The sequence below is a fragment of the Moschus berezovskii genome, chromosome 6 (genome assembly GCF_049115385.1).
Source record: "Moschus berezovskii isolate FMDL1 chromosome 6, NW_MosBer_1.0, whole genome shotgun sequence".
Classification (NCBI taxonomy): domain Eukaryota; kingdom Metazoa; phylum Chordata; class Mammalia; order Artiodactyla; family Moschidae; genus Moschus; species Moschus berezovskii.
Window position 1 is genome coordinate 106,808,351 of NC_142465.1, and position 25,997 is coordinate 106,834,347.

At 38.8% G+C, this 25,997-nt stretch overlaps 1 protein-coding gene across 1 annotated transcript in view; it reads left to right on the plus strand.

Moving 5' to 3' along the window:
* The window catches only part of LOC129536142 (scavenger receptor cysteine-rich domain-containing protein DMBT1-like), a 141,847-nt gene that overhangs the window by 13,539 nt on the left and 102,311 nt on the right, over positions 1-25,997 (plus strand). The window contains 5 exon segments of the mRNA XM_088837051.1: positions 7,599-7,907; positions 7,999-8,316; positions 14,860-14,952; positions 15,062-15,376; positions 16,404-16,718. Of these exon segments, the coding sequence (XP_088693177.1) occupies positions 7,599-7,907; positions 7,999-8,316; positions 14,860-14,952; positions 15,062-15,376; positions 16,404-16,718 (1,350 nt within the window).

The following is a 25,997-nucleotide window of genomic DNA, read 5'->3' on the forward strand; positions in this document are numbered from 1 at the left end:
GATTCTTGAGGTGGAATCTTAGGTCATTTGCTCTCAGGTTTCTTTTCTTTTCTAATGTAAGCCTCAAGGAAGCATAAAGGTTGTAAATTTTCCTCTAAACACCATTTCAGTTGCTTCATACTGATTTTGAAACTACATAATTTCTTTTGTATTTTATCATCATGAAATGCACTTTTCTCTCTGAGTATATTCTTTATCCTATAGGCCTGCTTCGTATAATATTAATATATATAATACAGCTTTCTCTGATCAGCGTTTGCCTGGAATATCTTTGTGACCCTATGGTTATGTGTTTATACAGTGTTTGATTGTGTCTTACTTTATCTAGTCTGATCATCTTGCTTTTAGTTGGAGTATTTAAATTATTTAAATTTAATGTAATTATTTATATACTTGTGTTTAACTTTACTAGCTTGCTGTTTGTTTTATGCTTTTTTGTTCCTATTTTAATCTTTAATTGAGCATTTTAATACTCTATTTTATGTACTCTGTTGGTTTATTGACTATATCTCTTTTTGCAGAGCTTATCATAATGTTGAAAATATTACTCTTTAATCACATTTTTCTTTAGATATCATGTCACTTAATATATAATGTAAGACCTTATTATAGTATACTTCTATTTCCCTGTTCTTGTTATTTATGTTACCGTTGTCATATATTCTACTCATGAATATATTATGAATTTTGTAATACAAAAGTGTTATTTTTGTCTTAAATATTGCAGTATTTTAAAAATGAGAAGAAGTTTTAAAAATATTTACTTGCAAAATTATCATTTAATACAGTTCTTATAGCTTTGGGTAGATCCAAGCTTTCATTTATTATCACTTTCCTTTAACTTTTAGACCTTTAGATAACATTTTTGTGTAGCGTGTGTCTGATAGCCTCACATTCTATCATCTGTTATTCATCTGAAAACACTTTAATTTTCTTTCAGGTTTGAATGTTATTTTCAAAAATGTCTGAATTCTATGTAAATATTTTCCCCCTGCCAAGTACTCTAAAGATGTTTTTACATTATTATCTGGCTTGCATTACTTCAAATAAGAAGTCAGTAATACTTAACATTGTTCCCCTATATATAGTGTGTCAAAATTTCCTGGCTGCTCTTAAGAGTTATTTTTGTTTATGAATGGGTTTCAGCAAAATATTATCAGGTGCCCTAGGTGGTTTTATTTAGTTTATCTTGTTTGAGGTTTGTTTAGCCTCTTGGATCAGTGGGTTTATAGCTTCATTAAATTTGGAAAAATTCCATCTATCATTTAAAAAATTTTTTTTCTACTCATCCCTTATTCTGAATCTCCAAATAACATATTTTACATGGTTTGATATTATCCTTCATGATACTAATTTCTACTCATATTTTTCTCTCTCTACTTCTATTTGGATAGTCAATTGCTATGTGTTGAATTTCCAATTCTTTTATTCTGCAATGTCTACTCTCTTGTTAAGTTAATCGAGACAATTTTTCATTCCAGATATTGTATTTTAGTTTTAGAAGCTCCATTTATTTATTTTTCTCTACTTTGTTTTTATGCCTCAGTAGGTATATTTATATTAGAAGCTTAAAGACCTTATCAGCCAATTAACTCAACTCTGTAATTTCTGAATTTGCTTTTAATGATTGCTCATTTAAAAATTTTTTTATGGGTTATATTTTTCTTCTTTGGAAGTCTAGTTTTTTGACTGGATTCAGGCATTACTAAGTAGTCTTTTACCAGGAAGAACTCTAGCAATAAATAATCAGAATATACTCAGAAACAAGGGAATTTAAAAAATTAATTGATTCCCTTTTATTCTTTTCAAAATATGTTCCTTGGATGACCAGTGATACATTGTTATTTTGGTTTGCCTCCTTAGCTTCAAAACTTTTTATGATCTCACCTTACTTGCCACAAGTCCCACCTGTATACCTACCCTTCACTTCTACAGCAGTTGCTTCCCTTTTCAACAAACCCATCTTTAAATCAATAAACATTTGTATATTTAAGATCATGTTTACTTGTGTGAAGTGGGAGAAATGACAAAATCAGGGTGAGGTGATAGATAGGAGGACCAGAGGGTGATCAGTTCAGTTCAGTTCAGTTCAGTCACTCAGTCGTGTCCAACTCTTTGCGACCCCATGAATCACAGCATGCCAGGCCTCCCTGTCCATCACCAACTCCTGGAGTTCACTCAAACTCATGTCCATTGAGTCAGTGACGCCATCCAGCCATCTCATTCTCTGTCGTCCCCATCTTCTCCTGCCCCCAATCCTTCCCAGCATCAGAGTCTTTTCCAGTGAGTCAACTCGTCGCACGAGGTGGCCAAAGTATTGGAGTTTCAGCTTTAGCATCAGTCCTTCCAATGAACACCCAGGATTGATCGCCTTTAGAATGGACTGGTTGGATCTCCTTGCAGTCCAAGGGACTCTCAAGAGTCTTCTCCAGCACCACAGTTCAAAAGCATCAATTCTTCAGCAATCAGCTTTCTTCACAGTCCAATGAAATATGCTAAAAACTGATTCAACTAATATTTTCCCAAAATATTTATGTGTCTTATCAGTATTGAGGCTTATGCAACTTCAGTTCAGTTGCTCAGTCATGTCTGACTCTGTGACCCCATGGACTGCAGCACACCAGACTTTCCTGTCCATCACCAATTCCCAGAGCTTACTCAAACTCATGGCCATTGAGTTGGTGATGCCATCCAATCATCTCATCCTCTGTCATCCCTTTCTCCTCCCACCTTCAGTTTTTCCCAGCATCAGGGTCTTTTCCAATGAGTCAGTTCTTCACATTCACATGACCAAAGTATTGGAGTTTCAGCTTCAGCATCAGTCCTTCCAATGAATATTCAAGACTGATTTCCTTTAGGATAGACTGGTTGGATCTCCTTGTAGTCCAGGGGACTCTCAAGAGTCTTCTCCAACACCACAGTTCAAAAGCATCAGTTCTTCGGTGATCAACTTTCTTTCTAGTCCAACTCTCACATCCATACATGACTACTGTATAAACCATAGCTTTGACTAGGTGGAAGTTTGCCAGCAAAGTAATGTCTCTGCTTTTTAATATACTGTCTAGATTGGTCATAGCTTTTCCAAGGAGCAAACATTTTTTAGTTTCATGGCTGCAGTCATCATTTACAGTGATTTTGGAGCCCCCCAAAATAAAGTCTGTCACTGTTTCCGTTGTTTCCCCATCTATTTGCCATGAAGTGATGGGACTGGATGCCATGATCTTGGTTTTCTCCAATTAGGAGCTCTCCAAATAATGGCTTGCTTGCTCTTTACTTTAATTGTCTACCTTTTTTTAAAAATGTCAGTTTCTTTTAAAATTATAAAATGTTTGATACATTAAACCTGCATGAAGGAAAATTAAAGATACAAATAATTGGAAAATCATTCTGTGTTAATAGATTGAAAGAATTAATATTGTTAAAATGTCTATACTGCTCAAAGTAATCTATAGACTTGATGCAATCCCTATCAAAATCTTAATAGCAAATTTATATAAATAGAGAAACGCCTCAAAATATGAGTGTGTCATTTAGTTTTCATGTATTTATGAATTTTTCCTGTTTTCTTTTCATTCTTGATTTCTAGCTACCATTGTGGTCAGCAAAGACACTTGGAATTATTTTGATATTCCTAAATTTTCTGAGACTTGTTTGTGATCTAGCATGTCCTGGAGAATATTTCATGTGTCACTGAGAAAAATGTGTATTTTTCTATACATTGGGTGAAAATGTTCTCTATGGGTCATTGTATTGGGTGAATGTGCACTGTGTCTGGTAATGCCATTTAGCCTATAGTGTTGCTCAGTTCTGTTGTTTTCTTATTGATTTTCTGTCTGAACGACCCATCCATTATAAACAGTGGGATATTTTTGTATTGTTTCTATTTCTCCTTAAGATCTGTCAATATTGGCTTTGTTTATTTACATTTTTATGTTGAATATATATGTAATTACAAGGGTTATCGATTCTTGTTGAACTGACTATTTAATCATTATGTCTCCTGTGATGGTTTTGGCTTAACTTCTCTTTTGCCTGACTTTGCTTTCTTTTGATTACTATTTGCATGGAATCTCTGTCTCTACCTCTTCACTGTCATCCTACGTGTGTCATGAAATCTAAAGTATGTAGTTGGGTCTTGTTTTTTAATCTACTCAGGCCACTCAACATTTTTCAATTGGAAGGTTTAATACAGTTACATTTAAACTCATTATTGAAAGGTCAGGACTTATTGTTACTACTTTGTTCATTGTTTTCTGTCTGTTTTGTAGTTTTCTTGTTCTCTTCTGTTGCTTTCTTTGTGAAGTGACTTTTCATAGTGATATGCTCTGACTCTTCTCCTTATGTTGTTATCCACTATACTTTCAACTGTGGTTACCTGGGAACTTGTATCAAGCAACTGATAGCTATAATAGTCTATAAGTGAAGTTAAGTACAATTAAGGTAACAACTTAAATTTAATAGCACACAGAAACTCTATATTTTACTATCTCAGCAATACTTTATATCATCGACGTCAGATTTTATTTCTTTACATATTCTTTTTCCACCAGCAAATTTCTGTGGTTATAGTTATTCTTGCTGTGTTTGACTTTTGATTTACAAAACATGGTTAAAATCACGTGCTGAGATTACAATATATCAGTATTCTGTACTTCTCTTCATATTTATCTTTACTAATGAGAGGCAAGACAAGATTAGTGATGATGAAACTTCTCAGTTTTTGCTTTTTTAAATCTCTCTTCATTTTTAAAGGACAGTTTGCTAGATAAAGAGTTGATGATTGGCAGATTTTTTTCTCTAAGTGCTTTGTATATGTTACCCTGCTCTCTCTGGTCAGCAAGGTTTCTGCTGAGAAATCTACTTTATGACAGGTACTCCCTTATATGTAATAAGTCACTTTTCTTTTAATGCTTTCAAAATTATCTTTGTGTTTGAATTTTGATAATTTAATTATAGCAAGTCTTGGTGTAGAATTCTTCAGGTTCTACCTACCTTTGAACTTTTGGGTTTCATAAATCAAGTTGTCCTTTTTCTCTCCCTAAATTTGGGAAATTTTCAGTCATTAGATCTTTAAATAAGCCTTCTGCCTCTTTCTCTTTTCCTACTGGAGCTCTCATAATGCATGAATAATTTTGCTGTATGGTTTCCCATGTATTGTGTTATGAATAATTTTCACTTTTTTTCATCTTGTTGTTGCTGTTCAGTTGCTAAGTCATGTCTGACTCTTTACAACACCATGGACTGCAGCACACCAGGCTCCCCTGTCCTTCACTATGTCCCAGAGTTTGCTCAGATTCATGTCCAAGCCAGTGATGCTATTTAACTGTCTCATCCTCTGCCACCCCCATTTCCTTTGCCTTAATATTTCCTAGCATCAAGGTCTTTTCTAGTAAGTCGGCTCTTCATATTAGGTGGCCAAACTATTGGAGCTTCAGCTTCTGCATCAGTCCTTTCAATGAATATTCAGGGATGATTTCCTTTAGGATTGACTGGTTTGATCTCTTGAATGTCCAAGGGACTCGCAAGCGTCTTCTCCAGAACCACAATTCAAAAGCATCAATTCATTGGTGTTCAGCCTTCTTTATGGTCCAAGTCTTCTGTCAGTACTTGATTTGTTCCTCTAACAAGATAATTTGAAATAACCTGTCCTTAAGTTTTCTGATTCTTGGTTTTGGACAATATAGTTTGCCTGAAGCATTCTATTGAAATATTCAGTTCAGTTATTGTATTCTTAGCAGTTCTGTCTGGTTTCTTTTTGTGTTTTCTGTTTTTCAGTATATGTGCTGCTGAAGTGAGCACTGTGTTTTCTATTTTTTAATTAAACTTTGTCATTTGTTCACGTACTTTTCCTGATGGTATTCAGTTGTCTGTTTCTGTTCTGTTGTAGCCATTGAGTTTGAACCAATTATTTTGAATTTTTTGTCAAGCAGTTCATAAATCTTCATTTGTTCAGGGTAGGTTGTTGGAGTTTTATTGGTTTCCTTAAGCGGCATCTTGTTTTGCAGATTCTTCATGATCTGTGTAGCCTTGCATAGGTGAGTGTGCATTTGAAGGAGCAGACACTTCTTCCAGAATTTCAACAAATAAAGATTTGTTGAAATCTGATTTCAACAAATAAAGATCTACTGCCTTGTCCTTGAACTGATAGGACTGCCCCTGGTCCTGTGGTCCAGCAAAGCTGGAGTCAGGTTATGTGGCTGCTGCCAGGGATGCTGTTGTGTCTCTGGTCAGTGGGCCTGTTGGCAGGTGCGTGGATGGATGTTGCTTCCTCTGGGTGCTGAGGTGGGCAGGATTGCCTCCCTAGTGTGGTAAAGTGAGACTGAGCCTAGGTGGCAGGGTGCACTAGAATCTGCACTCACACTCACATCCACAGTTGATAATCCTGTTGTCAGGGATGCCAAATGGTGTGACTCCTTCTGGATGTCTGGGCAGACAGGACTGCCCAGGACCACAGTGGTGCAGGGTTGGTGCCACATCAGGGAGCAGTTTCTGAGTCAGTTCTGTCTGAAGTTGGCAGGCATTTTGATGGGGGCACACTGTTTCTGTGGGAGAATGAGGGTTGGGTAACCTCCTTTTTTGACATCTCACTAATATCAGATATGAATACAGAATTAGCATGATGATAAAATTTAAATCAATTAATATCACTCCTTATGGTTTTCTATGATTTCTGTTTCAGAAGAAAAGTCTGTAGTAGGAACTCTTTGGCAAACTCACTGTCTTATAAATTTCCATTCAGAGCTCATTCTATCCCAGGTTTGTTGACAAATACCAAGTTTTCAAGAGAAATGTCTAAAACCATCCCTTCTCTCTCCTGTGACTTTCTGAGCTTACTTAACAGAACAGACTCATATTTTTCCCCATTTAGGTCATCTAAGAAATCTTGGAATATTTTGTCATCAAAAATTATCAGAAAAATAAAATTTGTTACTTTAAAAGTGAATTAGTTATTATGTCAGTATTTCTTTTCTTGAGCCATTATCTGTCTATAGATTGGCATGCACTAATGGATCCAGCCTATATGATTTTCTCTATGCCAAGCCACTTGAGGAGTGGCTCATGGGGGAAAAAACTGATTAGACTAGTAGCAGAAACTCTCAGAAAAGCTTTCTAACTTTGTCTAAATGATAGATCTCTACACTCTCATAGCCATTTTGCTCTGGTTTGGTTCTGCTCTTCCTGTCTCTATACTCAAGTTTGAGTGCCACACATTACGCATTATTTTCTTGGGCTCTGTAGATCCCAGGCTCCTAAATGAGAAACTTCTCCAGCCAAAATAAAATATAAGTTCCTGGTATTCAGCAATTACAGATGATTTGTCTTGGTCCCTGTAGTTTCCTGGACCTTAGATAAGGAATTCACATTTCTAACCAACCTCAAAGTATACCTTGCTGGGGTTCAGTCATTCCAAATTGACCCTGCTTCTGGGTTTCTCTTTATAAACTTGGTCATGAAAATGCAACTCTGACACTAACTGTTAAATTCTCAGTTCATGCTCAACTCCTGGAAAGTTTTCACACCATTGCCTGTGACATAGTTTTCAATTTGCAAGCAAGAAAAATGAAAGCTCACTGTGTTTGTTGTTATTTTTATCTTAGGATCTGTGCGTCTGATTGGAGGGGACAGACCCTGCTCAGGGCGTGTAGAAGTACATTCTGGAAAAGCCTGGATCCCGGTGTCTGACGGGAATTTCACACTCCCCACTGCCCAGGTCATCTGTGCAGAGCTGGGATGCGGCAAGGCAGTGTCTGTCCTGAAACACATGCCCTTCAGAGAGTCTGATGTCCAGGTCTGGGCTGAAGAGTTCAGGTGTGAGGGGGAGGAGACTGGGCTCTGGGTCTGCCCCAGAGTGCCCTGTCCAGGGGGCACGTGTCACCACAGTGGAGCTGCTCAGGTTGTCTGTTCAGGTGAGATGCATGTCACGACTAACCTCCCTGCACTCTCTGTTGGGGTAAGAAAATCATGAGATTTTGCTGAAATCCTATCTTCTTCTACCAGTGTACTCAGAAGTCCGGCTCATGACAAACGGCTCCTCTCAGTGTGAGGGGCAGGTGGAGATGAACATTTCTGGGCAATGGAGAGTGCTCTGTGCCTCCCACTGGAGTCTGGCCAACGCCAATGTTGTCTGTCGTCAGCTCGGCTGTGGAGTTGCCATCTCCACTCCCAGAGGACCACACTTGGTGGGCAGAGGTGACCAGATCTCAACTGTCCGATTTCACTGTTTGGGGGCCGAGTCTTTCCTGTGGAGTTGCCCTGTGACTGCTCTGGGTGGTTCCGACTGTTCCCATGGCAACACTGCCTCTGTGATCTGCTCAGGTAAGAGAGAGGGAAGGGCTATTGGTACTCAGGACTCTCTTGGTGTGATATGTCTCCAAGAGCAGAGAGTGATGGAAAACTGACCTCAAAAGTTAGATATTTCATGATGAAATACAGGTTTTGTCATTATTCATTCATGTTTCAGATCAGGGCAAGAAGTATAAAGGTGAATACATATTTTAAGTAAACATAGCTATTTAAGTATAATCATAGCGAACAATGTATAAGCAAAAAGGGTATACCTCAGTCAGGGATTTTCCCCCACTGAACCATGTGAGAATTTCTATACCCATCAGATTCCTTTACCTGACAACCTCAGCATGTATTTCTTAAGACATTCATTCAAATTCAGGAAATTTCAATTTCACACAACATTATTAACTATTTTGAAATGCATCTGAACTTGAAATTGTTTTGTTCTGAAGTTATAGTAGAAAGGTTTAACTACAAATTCCATATTTTTAATAAATCAGAATTATTCAGATTTTCTATTCATCCTTATGTCATTTCAAATGGAACTATTCAAAGAATTTCTCTACTTCAGCTAATTGTGTAAAAGTTTTGGCAAAGAGAGAGTGATGTCAGCATCATGGTGGTTTGCTTCCTTCCTATTTGCTTCTCTTTTTAACAACTAATTAGCCATACATCCATGATTAAAAGTGCCTCTGTGAAAGTTGTGGGATCCCATAACTTATATCAAAGAACCAGGAAGATGGTCACTCACCTGGGCATCCAGTAACAGGCAGGTAGACATTGGTATGGACTGGAGCCAGCAGGAGCTAGTGAAGCTGTCCCAGCCCCCTGGGCCATGGTCAGGGAAAACATGGAGAAACATGATGAGAGCTCATTTGGTCAGACACCTATAGAAGTTGTTTGAAGTCCAGGATTCCTGAAGGGAGATTTCATTACTCTGTTGGAGCAAGAAAAGTAAGTTTGAATTATTGGAGAGGATTAAAGGATTTTGCCAGTGCTGCTCCTTACCCCAAGGTGACAGCATAAATTTGAACTAGCCAGTGGGGCCTCTCTTATGGGCAAAAAGGAAAGCAGTGAGCTAGTGCCCACTTGATATTGCTGGGGAAACCAGTTTCCCTCCAGCAGCACCCAGAGTTCTGGGGTTGAACCTCTATGACTGAGGGGAGAAAGGAAATATGAAAGATCATTAATAAGGTCAAAGAGTGTAAAAGGGATGCAATTCCTGTGACTACACTCAGGGCTTCAGCAGGAAGCCCATCCATAAGCCTCTAGGAGAATGTCACCCAAAGATCTCTCTCCCTGGGTCCGTAGATACTCCAAGTCCCTGAGGGTACTAAATCTTTAGTAAATCATCTTTACTGCCACCCTTCTGACAGCTGCTTTTATGTGTTTCCAAGTATGGAGATGAAAGCAAACTCCAGTAAATGGAGTGATCTCCAAAAACAGACTTGGGTCTGTGGGAAGGGAGGTAACCACAGGTTTCAGCTGTAGCTCAACATTCTGCAAAACAAAAGAGGTTTTCAGCAACCTGCCGAGTTTTAAGGACCAAAGAAGACATAAAAACTTAAGGTATTTTCTATAAAAGGAAGCAAGAAATGTAGAGCGAGTCTATATAAGGTCAGAGAACAGTATATACCACCTGAAGGTAATCAGTAAAGATTTCATGGGTGTCTGCTGCATCTAAAGCAAAAGCAGCAGGGCAAAATTGCAAGGAACCTGAAGAATTAAAGAAAGTAGTCCTCACCAAAGAGTAACAGTAACTTTCCAAAACTGACAAAGACACATGTCAATGACATGGATCTTTGTAATGTAGCTTATAAAGAATCCAACACAGCTGTTTTGAGGAAACTGAATGAGCTGTAAGAAAAGACAGAAAGGCAATTCAGTGAAATCAGGGAAACAATAGATGAAAAAATGAGAAGTTTAACAAAGACAAGTCCTAAAAAGAACCAAACAGAAATTCTGGTGCTAAAGAGTTTAATAAATGAAATGGGGGAAAATGCAACAGAGAGCATCTACAACAGAGTAGATCAAATTAAAGATAGAATCAGTGGTTAAAAATGAGTAAAAAAAGGAAGAATATACCCTATTGATTTATGGGTCTACACTAACATAAAATTATCTAGGAGAAGAGAGGGAGAGGATGGGGAAAAGAGTATTTAAATGAATAATACTTTTCTAACTTGGGGAAAGGCTCGAAAATTCAAGCTGATAAAACTAATAGGTCACCTTATAACCCTAATGCAAAAGACCTTTTCTCAGAAATATTATAAACTGTAAAAAATCAGTAAAAGTAGCAGAAAAAAATATTGAATAAAGTGGAATAACTAAATGATTATTTAGTGTGCTGTTTAAAATTTGAAACTGCTGATCAGATGCAGGACCAGCATTTTCACATTGCTTAGGGTTGCAGATTGATGACTTACATATAGTTCATTCATGTAGACAGACTGTCTTCATTAATGACCAATAAACCATAAATCAGACATAAGTGGTACTTCTTTATACTAGCAAAATCTAGGGGGAAATCCCATTAATTATAGTATGAAAACTATTAAATATGTAAGAATAAACTTAAAATATCTAAAGGGCTTGCATTGAAAGTCACAGAGCATCTAAAAAAATAAAGACATATACCATGTTCATGGATTAGAAAACTTAATAGGCTGTCAGTTCTCTTCACTTAATATACAAACTAAATCTAACCCTAATAAAAAGCCAAGCAATATTTTTGTAGAACTTTACAAGCAAATTCTAAATATTTATTTAAATGGGAAAGAAGTGGAATGGACAAAACAATTTTGAAAAAGAAGGGCCAAAAAGAAGTAAGCTAACTTCAAGTTTCCTACTACATATCCACAGCAACATGGCCATTGAATAAGAAGAGCCAAATAGATCAACAGAGCACAATAAAGTTCAGTAAAAGACCCAAACCCATGTACGTGTTGAAATTCTACAAAAGCATAGAGATATTTCAAAGGGGAAAATATATTCTTTTCAAAATTGATCTGTTAATTGAATATCTGCATGGGGGGAGGAGATGAACTGTGATCCTTATTTCACATAATAAGCGCCATTCCTCCCCTCCTCACTCTGAAGAAAAACCCCAACCCATCAGGGTATCTCAAACAAATGGATATTCCCATATAAAATTTAATTATAAAACCGGTAGAAGAAAATGTAAGAAAAATTATTATGATTGTGGAATAGGCAAACATTTCCTAAGTCAGATAAGACATTAACCATTAAAAAATGAGATGTGATTTTCATTAAAACTTTTTGCTTTTTGAAAAAAAATATTAAGAAAATGAAAAAGCATTCAACTGATAGGGAGAAATTAATTGCAATACATATATCTAACAAAGGACTTGTAACAAAAATAAGTGAAAAATTTATAACAGAAAAATAAGAAAAGAACTATCCAGTTTAAGCATAGGCAAAATATTAAGACACTTTCCCAAAGATGATATACAAATGGCCAATAAGTAAATGAAAAGATACCAAATATCATTAGTTATGAAAGAAATTCAAATTAAAGTATGACGTATAAATTCACAAATTAGATGGGCTAGAATTAAGGAGACTAACAATTCAAAGTTTAGAGAAGGTTATTGATCCACTAGAACCTTTATACATTGCTGATGATAACGTAACAGAAAACAATTCTTAGCAATTCTATGTTACCCAAAATTTCTGTTACCCAAGAGGGATGAAAAGATGTCCTCAAAAAATTTAGGCAGAAAAGTCAGACATGTTTATTTAAAAGACTAAAAAGTATAAGCCACACTAATTTTCTTTAATGAAAGAAAGAAAAGCTTTCTTTAGCATATTCCTACAATGTAAGGCTTTAACAATAGCAAGAAAAAGCTACTCATAAATCCAACTACACAGAAAATCTCAAAGCATGCTAAATGAAAGAAACCATCTAAAAGGGATTACATACTGTATGATTTTATTAAATTTTCAAAAAACACAACTAATCTATTTATGATAAGAGACAGATCAGCATTTGCCTGGGTCTGGGTTTGTGGGGCTTTTATTGGTTGCAAGAGGCATATAGGAACTTTGCGAATAATGCTATATATTCTGAAGTTTAACTGTGGTAACGGTTATGCTAGCACATGCAACTGTCAAAACTTATGAAAACATACTCAAAATACGTGTATTTTAATGCATGAAAATTATACCTCACTAAAGAAGGTTTTTGGAGAAGGAAATGGCAACCCACTCGAGTCTTCTTGCCTGGGAAATCCCATGGATAGAGACTGATGAGCTATTGCCCTGGAGGCTGCAAAAGAGTCAGACATGACTTAGCTACTAAACAAACAACAGAAGATTTTACTATTTGTCTTTTGTCTTTAGCTTAATTCTACTTCAATTAAAAAAAACATATTTTTAATTATTTTACCCTTTGAAACTTTTTTGCATCTCACTTTTTGTGTAATATATGATCAGCCTTGGAAAATGACCTGTAAGGGCTTGGAATAAAGTGTATTCTCTAGTTTTGAGAGGTATGTTTGTTAAATCACCCCACTCAAATGTTCTAAATATTTAGTGACTGGCTTTGCTTGTTTTGCTCTATAGTTACTAAGACTGAAGAAAGGTGTTCTTGGTTACTGTTGCCAGGTAACAAAGTACTTCAAAATCTAGTCACTTATGGCAACCATTTTATTTTGCATGAATATCACCATATATTTTTCCTTCAGCCCCAATTGTATTTCCTCACTTCCTTTCAATCCTCATTGACAGCATTGCCCAAGCCTATCAGGCTTCTGCTAATAACATCCTCCACCCCTTCTAACTTTTGCCTGTTACTTTGTTCCAAAAGCAATGTCACATGTTTTAGGTGGCATCCCAAATTTGGGCCATTATGGATAAAGATGCTATGCATGCTGCTGCTGCTGCTGCTACTAAGTCGCTTCAGTCGTGTCTGACTCTGTGCGACCCCATAGACGGCAGCCGACCAGGCTCCGCCGTCCCTGGGATTCCCCAGGCATGAACACTGGAGTGGATTGCCATTTGCTTTGCATATGCATATAGAAATTTATGTGTATAGTGGACTCATTTGTATGTGGCCATTTGTATTTGTACGTGGCCTTACTCTTTGGTATATATGCATATACAAATGCATATAGTTTTCTTCTGAAAACAAACACTTCATTTGTCTTCAGTAAATACTTAGTAGTATGGTAATTATAAGTGTTTGGTTACTATTGGTGCATAACCAAATTTCCCCCAAAACTTAGCATCTTAACACTCCTTTTTACTTTTGCTCACGATTTCCTGGAGTTTGGGAAGGAATTTGGGAAGTGCTCTGATTTGTACTGTCTTGGAGTCTTATCAGGTTGCAGCCCAGTATCAGCTGGGGCTGACATCATCTGAGGACACAACTGGGCTGGGGATCCAGGTTGGTTCATGAGGACAAGCCTGGCAACTGGAAGGTCAGCTTGGTTGAACTGAGTGACCAGAGATCAGCATATGACAGTCTCCGCAGGACGAGAGTCTCAACAGGGCAGACTTGCCCTAAAGCAAAAGTCCTCAGTGATTTCACAGGAGATTGCAAGAGTTTTCAGACCTAGTGCTTAGAGTCAAGCAACTTTACCTTCAGTTCAGTTCAGTTCAGTCACTCAGTCGTGTCCGACTGTCCGCGACCCCATGAATCACAGCACGCCAGGCCTCCCTGTCCATCACCAACTCCCGGAGTTCACTCAGACTCATGTCCATAGAGTCGGTGATGCCACCCGGCCATCCCATTCTCTGTCGTCCCCTTCTCCTCCCGCCCCCAACCTTTCCCAGCATCAGAGTCTTCTCCAGTGAGTCAGTTTGTCCCATGAGGTGGCCAAAATATTGCAGTTTCAGCTTTAGCATCAGTCCTTGGGAAATAGATGAGGTAACAGTGGAAACAGCATCAGACTTTATTTTCTGGGCTCCAAAATCACTGCAGATGCTGATTGCAGCCATGAAATTGAAAGATGCTTACTCCTTGGAAGGAAAGTTATGACCAACCTAGATAGTGTATTAAAAAGCAGAGACATTACTTTCCCAACCAAGGTCCGTCTAGTCAAGGCTATGGTTTTCCCGTGGTCATGTATGGATGTGAGAGCTGGACTGTAAAGAAAGCTGATCACCGAAGAATTGATGCTTTTTTTAACTCCCTTCTATTACTACAGAGTCGGTCATGACTGAGGAGGCTTGGCATGCATGCATGCATTGGAGAAGGAAATGGCAACCCACTCCAGTATTCTTGACTGGAGAATCCCAGGGACAGAGAAGCCTGGTGGGCTGCCGTCTATGGGGGTCGCACAGAGTCGGACACGACTGAAGCGACTTAGCAGCAGCAGCATTACTTGTTAGGAATTCACGAAGGTCAGCAGAACTTTAAGGGAAGGAAACACAGACCTCACTTCTCAGTGAATGTAACTGCAAAGATTATGTGCTGTTGTTCAGTCGCTCAATCGTGTCCAATTCTTTTCGATTCCCTGGAGTGCAGCACGCCAGGCTTTTCTACCCTTCACTATCTCCCGAAGTTTGCTTTAATTCATGTCCCTCTGATCATTGCTATTTCTGCAGGAAACCAGACCCAGGTGCTGCCCCAGTGCAGCAACTCCCTCTCTGAACCAACAGGCTCTCCAGCCTCAGAAGAGAGCGCCCCCTACTGCTCAGGTGAGGGTCCCACAGGACAGAAGGCGCTTATCCTCCGCCCCCAACCCCGCCCACCCTCCCGGGTCACCGCCCCTGTCACCGCCACATTGTCCCATTTCTCTGTCCTCAGACAGCAGGCAGCTCCGCCTGGTGGACGGGGGCGGGCCCTGCGCCGGGAGAGTGGAGATCTTTGACCAGGGCTCCTGGGGCACCATCTGTGATGACGGCTGGGACCTGGACGATGCCCGCGTGGTGTGCAGGCAGCTGGGCTGTGGAGACGCCCTCAATGCCACCGGGTCTGCTCACTTCGGGGCGGGATCAGGGCCCATCTGGCTGGACGACCTGAACTGCACAGGAAAGGAGTCCCACGTGTGGAGGTGCCCTTCCCGGGCCTGGGGGCGGCACGACTGCAGACACAAGCAGGACGCGGGGGTCATCTGCTCAGGTCCGCGCTGCACACTGTCCACAGGCTGGGGAGGGGAGGGCCCAGGAGGACGGGGTCTGAGCGCTGATGGAGAGATGCTGAAAGGACCAGAGAAGAGGCTTCCTCCCATGGAGCCTGTCTTTCCAGCAGCCGTGAAGACCAGGTGCTTTCACTGCCTCCCGCAGCAGCTGAGATTCTGGTCCTTTCTTCTCAGTGGTGTTTCCTGGCAGAGCCATTTCTTATGGTTTCCACATGAAAACAGGGCTCTCTCTTCAGTTCCCTGTGGTAGTACAGTCTGGAGATCCTGCTGATGTTGTAATGAAAGCACGGACTTATTCTGCTCAGTTCTGTATGCTAGGAGTCTGACAAGGGATCTGACAAGACCAACACCCCAGTGTCCACAGGGCTGCATTCTTCCTGGAGGCCCTGGGGAGGACTCCTTTCCCAGTCTTTTCTGGTTCCTGTGGCCTCATTCCTTGACTTGGAGCCCATCTTCTTCTTCAACCTTCCCTCCTCTGACCATTCTTCAGTGTCTCATCTTCCTCTAGCCACACTCAGGAAGAGTATTCCAATTTTAGGGATAATTAGATTGGGCTTATATGGTTAATTCATAATATTGCAGGTTGGTCTCACCTTCGCAAGCTTCTAAGTTTCCTGTCTTAATAATATCTGTAAAATCCCTTTTGAAATATAAGACTGGAGCATAGACATTTGTGGATTCACTGTTTTGCCTGTTTCTCCACTACCCACATCCCTTTCACATGCTCTTTTACAGGTTTTATCAGGAAACAAGGCTCAGGGCCCTTCCCTGCAGGTGCCTATGTTGGTCTTTCTCTCTTCATATTGACTACATCATTGTGGTAGAAATAGAAAGGCAGACATTAATGGACAAAGTCAAGTAAAAGGGAGACAGATTTCAGTCTTGTCACCTAGTGGGTATCTCCTCAGCTGGGTCAGGAGTGAGTGTTTATGATTTCTGGGCAAGAGGAAAACCCAGAGCACTGAGTGGGGTGCTCACTGTGTCCTGTCTCCTCCCTTTTAATCTTAGAGTTCCTGGCCTTCAGGATGGTCAGCGAGGACCAGCAGTGTGCTGGGTGGCTGGAAGTTTTCTACAACGGGACCTGGGGCAGTGTCTGCCGCAGCCCCATGGAAGATGTCACCGTGTTCATCATCTGCAGACAACTTGGCTGTGGGGAAAGTGGAAGTCTCAACTCTGCTGTTGCTCTTAGAGAAGGTTCTAGACCCCGGTGGGTGGATGGAATCCGGTGTCAGAGAACTGATACCTCTCTCTGGCAGTGTCCTTCTGACCCTTGGAATTATACTTCCTGCTCTCCCAAGGAGGAGGCCTATATCTCGTGTGCAGGTGACTTACTGTCTGTTTCTGTGTGTCTGTCCCAACCCTGTAGGATGTCAGGAGTGAGATTTTATATTTTAAAATATCTAAGTGATGAGTTTAAGTTGGGCCCACAAAATGACGTTAGGATGGAGCTAATTTAATCCACATTTCAACCTTGTTATTTAGAGTTTTAATTTGGATATAATTCACATAACATTAGTTTCAGGTGTAAAATGTAAAGCTTATATATTTCTGTATATTAGTAAATGATCACTACAGTAAATCTAGTAATATCCATCACCATATATCATTACAATTTTTTCATTAAGAGGGGAATTTTTCTTACCAACTTTCAAGTATACAGTACAGAATTCATTGTAGTCACCATGCTGTACATTACATCTTCATGGAATTCACTTTAGAACTGCAAGGTTGTACCTTCTGACTACTTCCACTTGTTTTGCCCACATCAGTCCACCTCTGGTGAACACCAAACTGTTCTCTGCATCTCTGAACCCCTTTTTTTTTTGTATCTGATTTAAGATTCCACATATAAATTAGATCATATGGTATTTATTTCACTTAGCATAATGCCCACAAAGCTCATCCATGTTGCTACATATGGCAGGATTTTCTTCTTTTTGTTGGCTGGACATACGTACATATCACATTTTCCTCACCCATGTATCCATCAGTGAAAACTTACGTTGTTTGGCTATTGTAAACAATGCTGCAATGAACATTTGGTTGCATATATTTTTTCAGGTTGGTATTTTGTTTCCTTCAGATAAATACCCAGAAGTGAAATTGATGAACCATATGACAGTTTTATTTTTAATTTTTTAAGAACCTCAGTACTGTTCTCCATAGGGCCTGCATCAACTTACATTCCCTCCCCTGCCCCCTCCCCAACTGTGCACAAGATTTGCCTTCTCTCCACGTTTTCAGCAACTCCTGTTATTTCTTGTCTTTTGGATAAAAGCCATTCTAACAGATGTGAGATATTACCCCATTATAGTTTGATTTGCATTTTTCTGATGACATAACATTGTGCGCCTTTTCATGTACCTGTTGGCCTGCTTTATGTCTTCTTTGGAAAAAAATGTCTATTCAGGTCCTCTGCCCATTTTTTAATCAGATTGTTTGCTGGTTTGCTTTTGCTATTGAGATGTATGAATTCTTTAAGTATTTCAGATATTAACTCTTGTCAGAAATGTAATTTGCAAATATTTTCTCCAACTCCATAAATTACCTTTTCATTTTGTTGAACTTTTCCCTTTGTTGTGCAGAAGTTTTTAGTTTTCTGTAGTTTCAATGCTTATTTTTGCTCTTGTTGCTTTTGCTTTTGGCATCAAACCCAAAAGATCCTCACGATGACTGATATCTGGACCTTTTCATCCTAATTTTTCTTCTAGGATTATTTTTTTATAATTTTAAAAATTTCTTTGTTTTTGGCTGTGCTGGGTCTTTGTTGCTGCACGGGCTTTTCTCTAGTTGCAGTGAGCAGGGGCTACTCTTCATTGCATTGCACAGGCTTCTTATTGCAGTGACTTCTTTTGTTGAGAACAGGCTGGAGGGCACCAAACTTCAGCTGTTGTGGCACGTGGGCTCAATAGTTGTGGTTCCCGGGCTCTAAAGCACAGGTTCAACAGTTGTGGCCAATGGGCTGAGTTGCTCCGTGGCATGTGGGATCTTCCTGGATCAAGGATCACACTCGAGTCTCCTGCATTGGTGGGTGGATGCTTTACCACAGCCACAAGGGAAGCCCCTCTTCTAGGATTTTTATGGCTTCAGGATTTATGATCAAGTCTTTAATCCATTATGAGTTAATTTTTGTGAATGGTGTAAGAGTTTTTCAGTTTAATTCTTTTGCATGTAACCGTCCAGTTTTCACAACACCATTTTTGAAGAGACAGTCCTTTCCCAATGCTATAATCTCTACATTTTGTCAGAAATTTATTGACCACATATATTTGGGTTTATTTCTGGGATCTCTGTTCTGTTCTAGTGATTTATGTGTTCATTTTTATAGCAATACTGTTTGATTAATACAGCTTTGTAATCTAGTCTGAAATCAGGAAGCATGACCCTTCTGTCATTCTTTCTCAAGATTTCTTTGGCTATTCATGGTCCTTTGCGGTTCCACACAAATTTCAGAATTGTTTGTTCCATATTTGTGAAAATTTTCATTGAAATTTGGATAAGGATGGTAGTGAATCTGTACGTTGCTTTGTGTAGTATGATCATTTTAACAATATTAGGTCTTCCAATCCATGAGTACAGAATATCTTTCAATTTATTTGTGCCTTCTTTAATATCTTTCACAGTGTCTTAAAGTTTTCAATAGTGTCTCAGTTTGGACTCTTCCTTTCAGATTTGGATGTTCTTATTTTCTTTTGCTTGCTTGATGATTCTGACTAGAACTACCAAAACTATGTTGAATATAAGTGATGAGAGTAGGCATTTTTGCCTTGTGTTTGATCTCAGAAGAAAAGCTTTCAGCTTTTTACAGTTGAGCAGGTGAGTAGGATGTTTACTGAGGGTTTGTCATATGATATTTATTTTTTTGAGGCGTAATCCCTTTATACCTACTTTGTAAAGATCTTTTGTTGAATAAACAGCTGTTGAATTTTGTCAAATATTTGTTCTTCATGTGTTGAAAGGGTATGATTTCTGCCTTTATCTTATTTGGTGTATCACATTGATTAATTTGTGAATATTGAACCATCCTTGCATCCTTGGAACAAATCTCTGTTGATCTTGGTGTTGTTATTGTTGTTGTTTAGTCGCTAAGTTCTGTCTGATACTTTGCGATCCAATGAACTATAGCTCACTAGGCTCCTCTGTCTTAGATTTCCCAGCAAGAATACTAGAGTGGGTTGTTCAGTATTCTCTTCATGTATTTTTGAATTTGGTTTTCTAATATTTTGTTGAGGATTTTTGCATCTATATTTATTTGGGATATTAGCCAGTATTTTCTTTTCTTGTGGTGCCCTTGTCTGGTTTTGGTATCAGGATAATCTCGGCCTCATAAAATGGCTTTGGAAGTGTTCCTTTCATCCTTTTTGGAAGAGTTTGAGAGGCTCCACCGCTTCATACCATTACACTGGAAATTGGAATTTCAAAAAAAATGTTGGTGGGGTGACAAATAGTCAAACCATAGCACCTTACTTCCTTCAACATTTCTCTCTCTTATTCCCCACCTTCCACACACACCCCATTCAGGTATTCCTTGAATGATATGTTGGGCCTTGCCTGAAATCTACAAATGAGAGAATGAGATAGATTAAACTAAATGAGATAGATATTTCAAAAGCAGAGATTTGTCCCTTTCTTTGCCTCTGTTTCTTCATCTTTGTCTTTTCATTCAAAGGCCAAAGTAGTGTTAAACTATTGAACTTTTATTTATGATATTTTTTTGACAATCAGTTCAGTTCAGTTCAGTCGCTCAGTCGTGTCCAACTCTCCGCAACCCCATGAATCACAGCACACCAGGCCTCCCTGTCCATCACCAACTCCCAGAGTTCACTCAAACTCATGTCCACAGAGTCGGTGATGCCATCCAGCCATCTCATTCTCTGTCGTCCCCTTCTCCTCCCGCCCCCAACCTTTCCCAGCATCAGAGTCTTTTCCAGTGAGTCAACTCATCGCATGAGGTGGCCAAAGTATTGGAGTTTCAGCTTTAGCATCAGTCATTCTAATGAACACCCAGGATTGATCTCCTTTAGAATGGACTGGTTGGATCTCCTTGCAGTACAAGGGACTCTCAAGAGTCTTCTCCAGGACCACAGTTCAAAGCATCATAAAATGGGTTGTGGTGAAGTCTCTGACCCTGAAAGTGAGCAATCACCTCACAGAGGCCCTGCCATCATTTTTTCAGAGGTTCTCTCCATGAAGTGGGTAGAAAGTTTGCTAGGATGATGTGGAGAGAGTACACAAGTTCTCATATTTTATGACAAGAACCATTTACACTTCCATTTTCTTGTTTTTGAACTTATGTGTATTTCTTTCACTTACAATTCTTTTGTGACTTTTTTGGGGGTTATTTTTGCTTCCTCTAAATACAAATCTTTCTTAGAAAATTTATTTGAGTCTATGCACACATTTCTGCCTTACTAGGTAGCTATTTGGTTTTTTTCTGATTTTTTTCTATATATTCCCTTTTTTAAGAGTTTTCTCTCTTCACAGCAATTTTGCTTGACCAATGTCAGACTGAATAACACATGACAGTGGCTTCAGTTCAGTTCAGTTCAGTTCAGTCACTCAGTCGTGTCCGACTCTTTGTGATCCCATGAATCACAGCATGCCAGGCCTCCCTGTCCATCACCAACTCCCGAAGTTCACTCAAACTCATGTCTATTGAGTCGCTGATGCCATCCAACCATCTCATTCTCTGTCGTCCCCTTCTCCTCCCGCCCCCAACCTTTCCCAGCATCAGAGTCTTTTCCAGTGAGTCAACTCTTTGCATGAGGTGGCCAAAGTATTGCAGTTTCAGCTTTAGCATCAGTCCTTCCAATGAACACCCAGGATTGACCTCCCTTAGAATGGACTGGTTGGATCTCCTTGCAGTCCAAGGGACTCTCAAGAGTCTTCTCCAGCACCACAGTTCAAAAGCATCAGTTCTTCAGCGATCAGCTTTCTTCACAGTCCAACTCTCACATCCATACATGACCACGGGAAAAACCATAGCCTTGACTAGAAGGACCTTGGTTGGCAAAGTAATGTCTCTGCTTTTTAATACACTATCCATGTTTGCCATAACCTTCCTTCCAAGGAGTAAGCGTCTTTTAATTTCCTGGCTGCATTCAGCATCCACAGTGATTCTGGAGCCCAAAACCATAAAGTCTGACACTGTTTCCACTGTTTCCACATCTATTTCCCATGAAGTGATGGGACCAGATGCCATGATCTTTGTTTTCTGAATGTTGATCTTCAAGCCAACTTTTTCACTTTCACTTTCATCACAAGGTTTTTAGGTCCTCTTCACTTTCTGCCATAAGGGTGGTGTCATCTCCATAGTCATCTGCATATCTGAGGTTATTGATATTTCTCCCAGCAACCTTGATTCCAGCTTGTGCTTCTTCCAGCCCTGCGTTCCTCATGATGTGCTCTGCATATAAGTTAAATAAGCAGGGTGACAATGTACAACCTTGACACACTCCTTTCCCTATTTGGAACCAGTCTGTTGTTCAGTTCTAACTGTTGCTTCCTGACCTGCATACAGGTTTCTCAAGAGGCAGGTCAGGTGGTCTGGTATTCCCATCTCTTTCAGAATTTTCCACAGTAGCTTAGAATTCATTTAATAATTGTCCATTGAAGATTGCATAAGTGGGGCTTCCCGGGTGGTCCAGTGGTTAAAAATCCACCTGTCGATGCAGAGGACATGAGTCTGATCTCCCATCCAGGAAGTAGTAAAGAACCTGCCTGCCAGTGCAGAACATATAAGAGATGCAGGTTTGATCCCTGCATCTGGAAGATCCTCTGGAGGACGGTATGGGAACTCACTCCAGTATTCATGTCTGGAGAATCCCATGAATAGGTGAGTCTGGCAGGCTATAGTCCATGGGGTCACACAGAATTAAACACGACTGAAAAAACAGCACACACACACACACCAGGAAGATTCCACATGCCATGGAAAAACTAAGCCTGTGCTCCACAACTAGAGAAAGCCCACATGCAGCACCAAGACCCAGTACAGCAAAAAATAAATTTAAGAAAACTTTTTAAAAAATTGCATAAGTGGAAATTTGAATATAAATTAATTCTGTGCTTAGGCACTAATTACTTTTAATATGAACCATTTATTATCAGAAAACATTACCATTAATTTATATTTGCTTTACTATTTTGCTGATTACCATGAATTTAAAGAAATTCTATTTCACTGAATTTTATTCATCTACTTATTCATTCAATAAATATTTATCAAGCCCCATCATGGTATTTAGAAAAGCTTCTCCATGCACTCTTGTTGAACGGGGAACGTGCAATCACCATCCTAGTAGCAGAAACACGGGGTAAATAAGATATGCAAGGTCCTTCCTCTAGTGGAACTTTCATTCAGGGGTATATGTGTGTGTGTATTTGTTGTGGAATGTTGACATGATAAACAAGTACATACACAAAGGTATTTCAGATATCTTTAAGGTATCTCCCATCATCGTTTATATTTTTTCTCTAGAATGTTTAAAATTTCATTTATTTATAGGAACTTTCTACAAATTAACACCGCTTACTGCTTTTTTAAAATACTACTGAAAGTATTTACCCCATTTTTTGCATATGTCTTTAGGGTTGTGTATGTGGTGTGGTTATATGATCAAATATACTGTTTTACTTTTATGAATTCTGCCTTTAATGCAGTGTTTCAGATGCCATTCTTCATCTCAAAATAGCTTTTGATCATTTTATTTTCTTCAAATAATTTTACAATTTGAGTAAAGAATATTTATAACCTTACTGAATCTGAATTTATTTTACTGTGTGTGATGTTGTAATATCATCAACAAATTACATTTTAGATACCTGATAATTTAGTTCCTCACCAAATAAATATACATTATTTCATGATTTAATGGATGTGACACCAAAAGAACAGGCAAAAATAGACAATTTGCAAAATATATAAGAAAATCCTACAACTCAAGAGCAAAACAACAACAAGGAGAAAACCATAATAACCCAATTAAAAAATTAGCCAGAGATTTGAATGGACATTTCTCCAAAGAAGATATAGAAATAGCCAATAGGTATAGGAAAATATGCTCAACATTATTAGTCATCAGGGAAATGTAAATCAAAACCATAAGAGATATCATCTCACATCTCTCAAAATGGCTATGATTTAAAAAAAAAAAAAAGAATAAGTGTTGGCAAGGTTGTGGAGAAATTTAAAATCTTCTGAGTATTTATCCACATTAGATATGTAAATTTAATCTCAATAAAACTATGACCAAAAAATTTGTATGATTTATAGAGACATTTCTTCATTCTTGGTATTGTTAACTTCATTTTCTCTTTGTTCTTGTTTAGTATTGCTCAGTGGTTATCAATTTTCAAGGAGCTATGTTTGAAAGGTTTTCCTGTTTTCTCTATCATGCTTATCTTGGGCTTCCCTGGTGGCTCAGCAATAATCCGCTTGCAATGCAGGAGACCACCTGCAATGCAGGAGACACAGGTTCAGTCTCTGGGTTAAGAAGATCCCGAGGAGAAGGAAATGGCAACCCACCCCAATATTATTGCCTAAAATCCCATGGACAGAGGAGCCTGGTGGGCCACAGTCCATGGAGTTGCAAAAGTAGGACTTGACTTAGGGACTAAACCACCATCACTACCACCGTCCTTACCTTCTTTTATAAAATTAATTTTTGTTTTTTTCTTTGTTAATCCCAACTTCTGTATCCTTTAGGCTTTATTTTCTCTTCTCCTAGTTTCTTAAATAGAAGCTTTCATGTTTTTTTCATTTTCAGCCTTTCTTCTTTTCTAAATCTAAGATATAAATTTCCCTTAAGCACTACTTTAGTTGCATTAGAAGAATTTAGTTATATCATATCTTTGCTATCACTATTTCACAATATTTTCTAATATTCAAATTCATTCCCAGACCCAGGTACTGTTTTGGAAGGGTGTTGCTTTATTTCTCCAAATAAGGATGGCTAACCATATTTTCTTATTAATTCTTAATTTAATTACACTGTGGTCGGGTAAATAGTCTGTATAAATTCAATTATCTGAAGGTTTTTGTCCTACCATATGGTCATTTTTGATAAATGTTCCTAGTGCATTTACAATAATGTGAATTCTTTCATTATCGGGTGCATTGCTTTTTATATGTTATTTAGCTAAATGTGTTGATTGTGGTGTTTTACATCTATGATAGTCTTCCTTCTTTTTTGTATGCCTGGTCTGCATGGTACTGAAAAAGATTTGTTAAAGTTCCCCCAGGTTGATTGTTATTTTGTCTATTTCTTCTTTTCATTCTGTCAAGTATTATTCTGCATGTCAAAGCTATGTTTCGATATCTTCCCTGGATTCTGATATCTGTAATATCTTTATTAAGGGCGTATCACTGTCTAATCATGAAAATATTCTCTTTAACAAAATTAGCACATCTTCCCTTAAAGTCTCCTTTCTATGACCTTGCTATAGCTACTGCAGCTTTCTTACAGTTAGTATTCACATGTGTGCGGGCTTGCTAAGTCGTTTCAGTCATATCCAACTCTTTGCTAAGGACTGTAGCCCGCCAGGCTCCTCTGTCCATGGGATTCTCCAGGCAAGAATACTGGAGTGGGTTGCCATGCCCTCCTCCAGGAGATCTTCCTGATAGGGACTGAACCCACGTCTCTTATGTATCCTACATTGGCAGGCGGGTTCTTTACCACTAGCACCACCTGGGAAGCCTAGTATTAACATAATATACACATTTTCCCCCATCATTTTACTTTTGACCTTTCTTTGCTCTCATATACAATGCGAGTATCTTGCAGGTGGCATTTACATGAATTTTGTTGGTTTATCTGTTAGTAGAGGGGCTTTAATTTGAAGTATCTAATCCATTGTAATTAGATTGCAAATCCAATTACTGATATTGTTGGGTTGCTGCTGCTGCTGCTAAGTCACGTCAGTCGTGTCCAACTCTGTGCGACCCCACAGATGGCAGCCCAACGGGCTCCTCTGTCCCTGGGATTCTCCAGGCAAGAATACTGGAGTGGGTTGCCATTTCCTTCTCCAATTGTTGTTGGGTTAGTATCTACCATTTCCTTTTAATTGACCCATGTGCTTCATGTTCCTTTTTCTCTCCGTTTTTACTTTCTTTGGTATTAAACAAATTTATTCCAGATTTTCCTTCGATTTTCTGCAGTTTTACTAGATGTGGAGGTTTTCATAGCCTTCCATCCATCTAAAAAAAAATTCTTAATTATTATATCTTCAAGTATTACTTCTGCTGCACTGTCTTTGTTTCGCTTCTCCTCCTATTCCCCCTCTTTTTCCTTCTCCTCCTTCTCTTTTTCCTCCTTCTCATCTCTCAACTCTAGGACTCCTGGAAGACACTAATTCTGTGTTCAGTTCTATCTAAAGTTCTTTTAAACCTATGGATTCAGTTCTTAATTCTAGATATTTTATTTTCAGTTGGCAGCTGTTCCTTTGATTTTCTTATAGCTACAATTATTTGTTAACTTTTCATTTTCATCTATTGATTCTTTCCTTTCCCCCTTCCCCTAAACACGCTGCTCACGGCTGAAATCCTCATCTGCTGACTCCAGCACGTCTAGCATGTGTCTCTGTCTTCTCTTACCTTCCTTT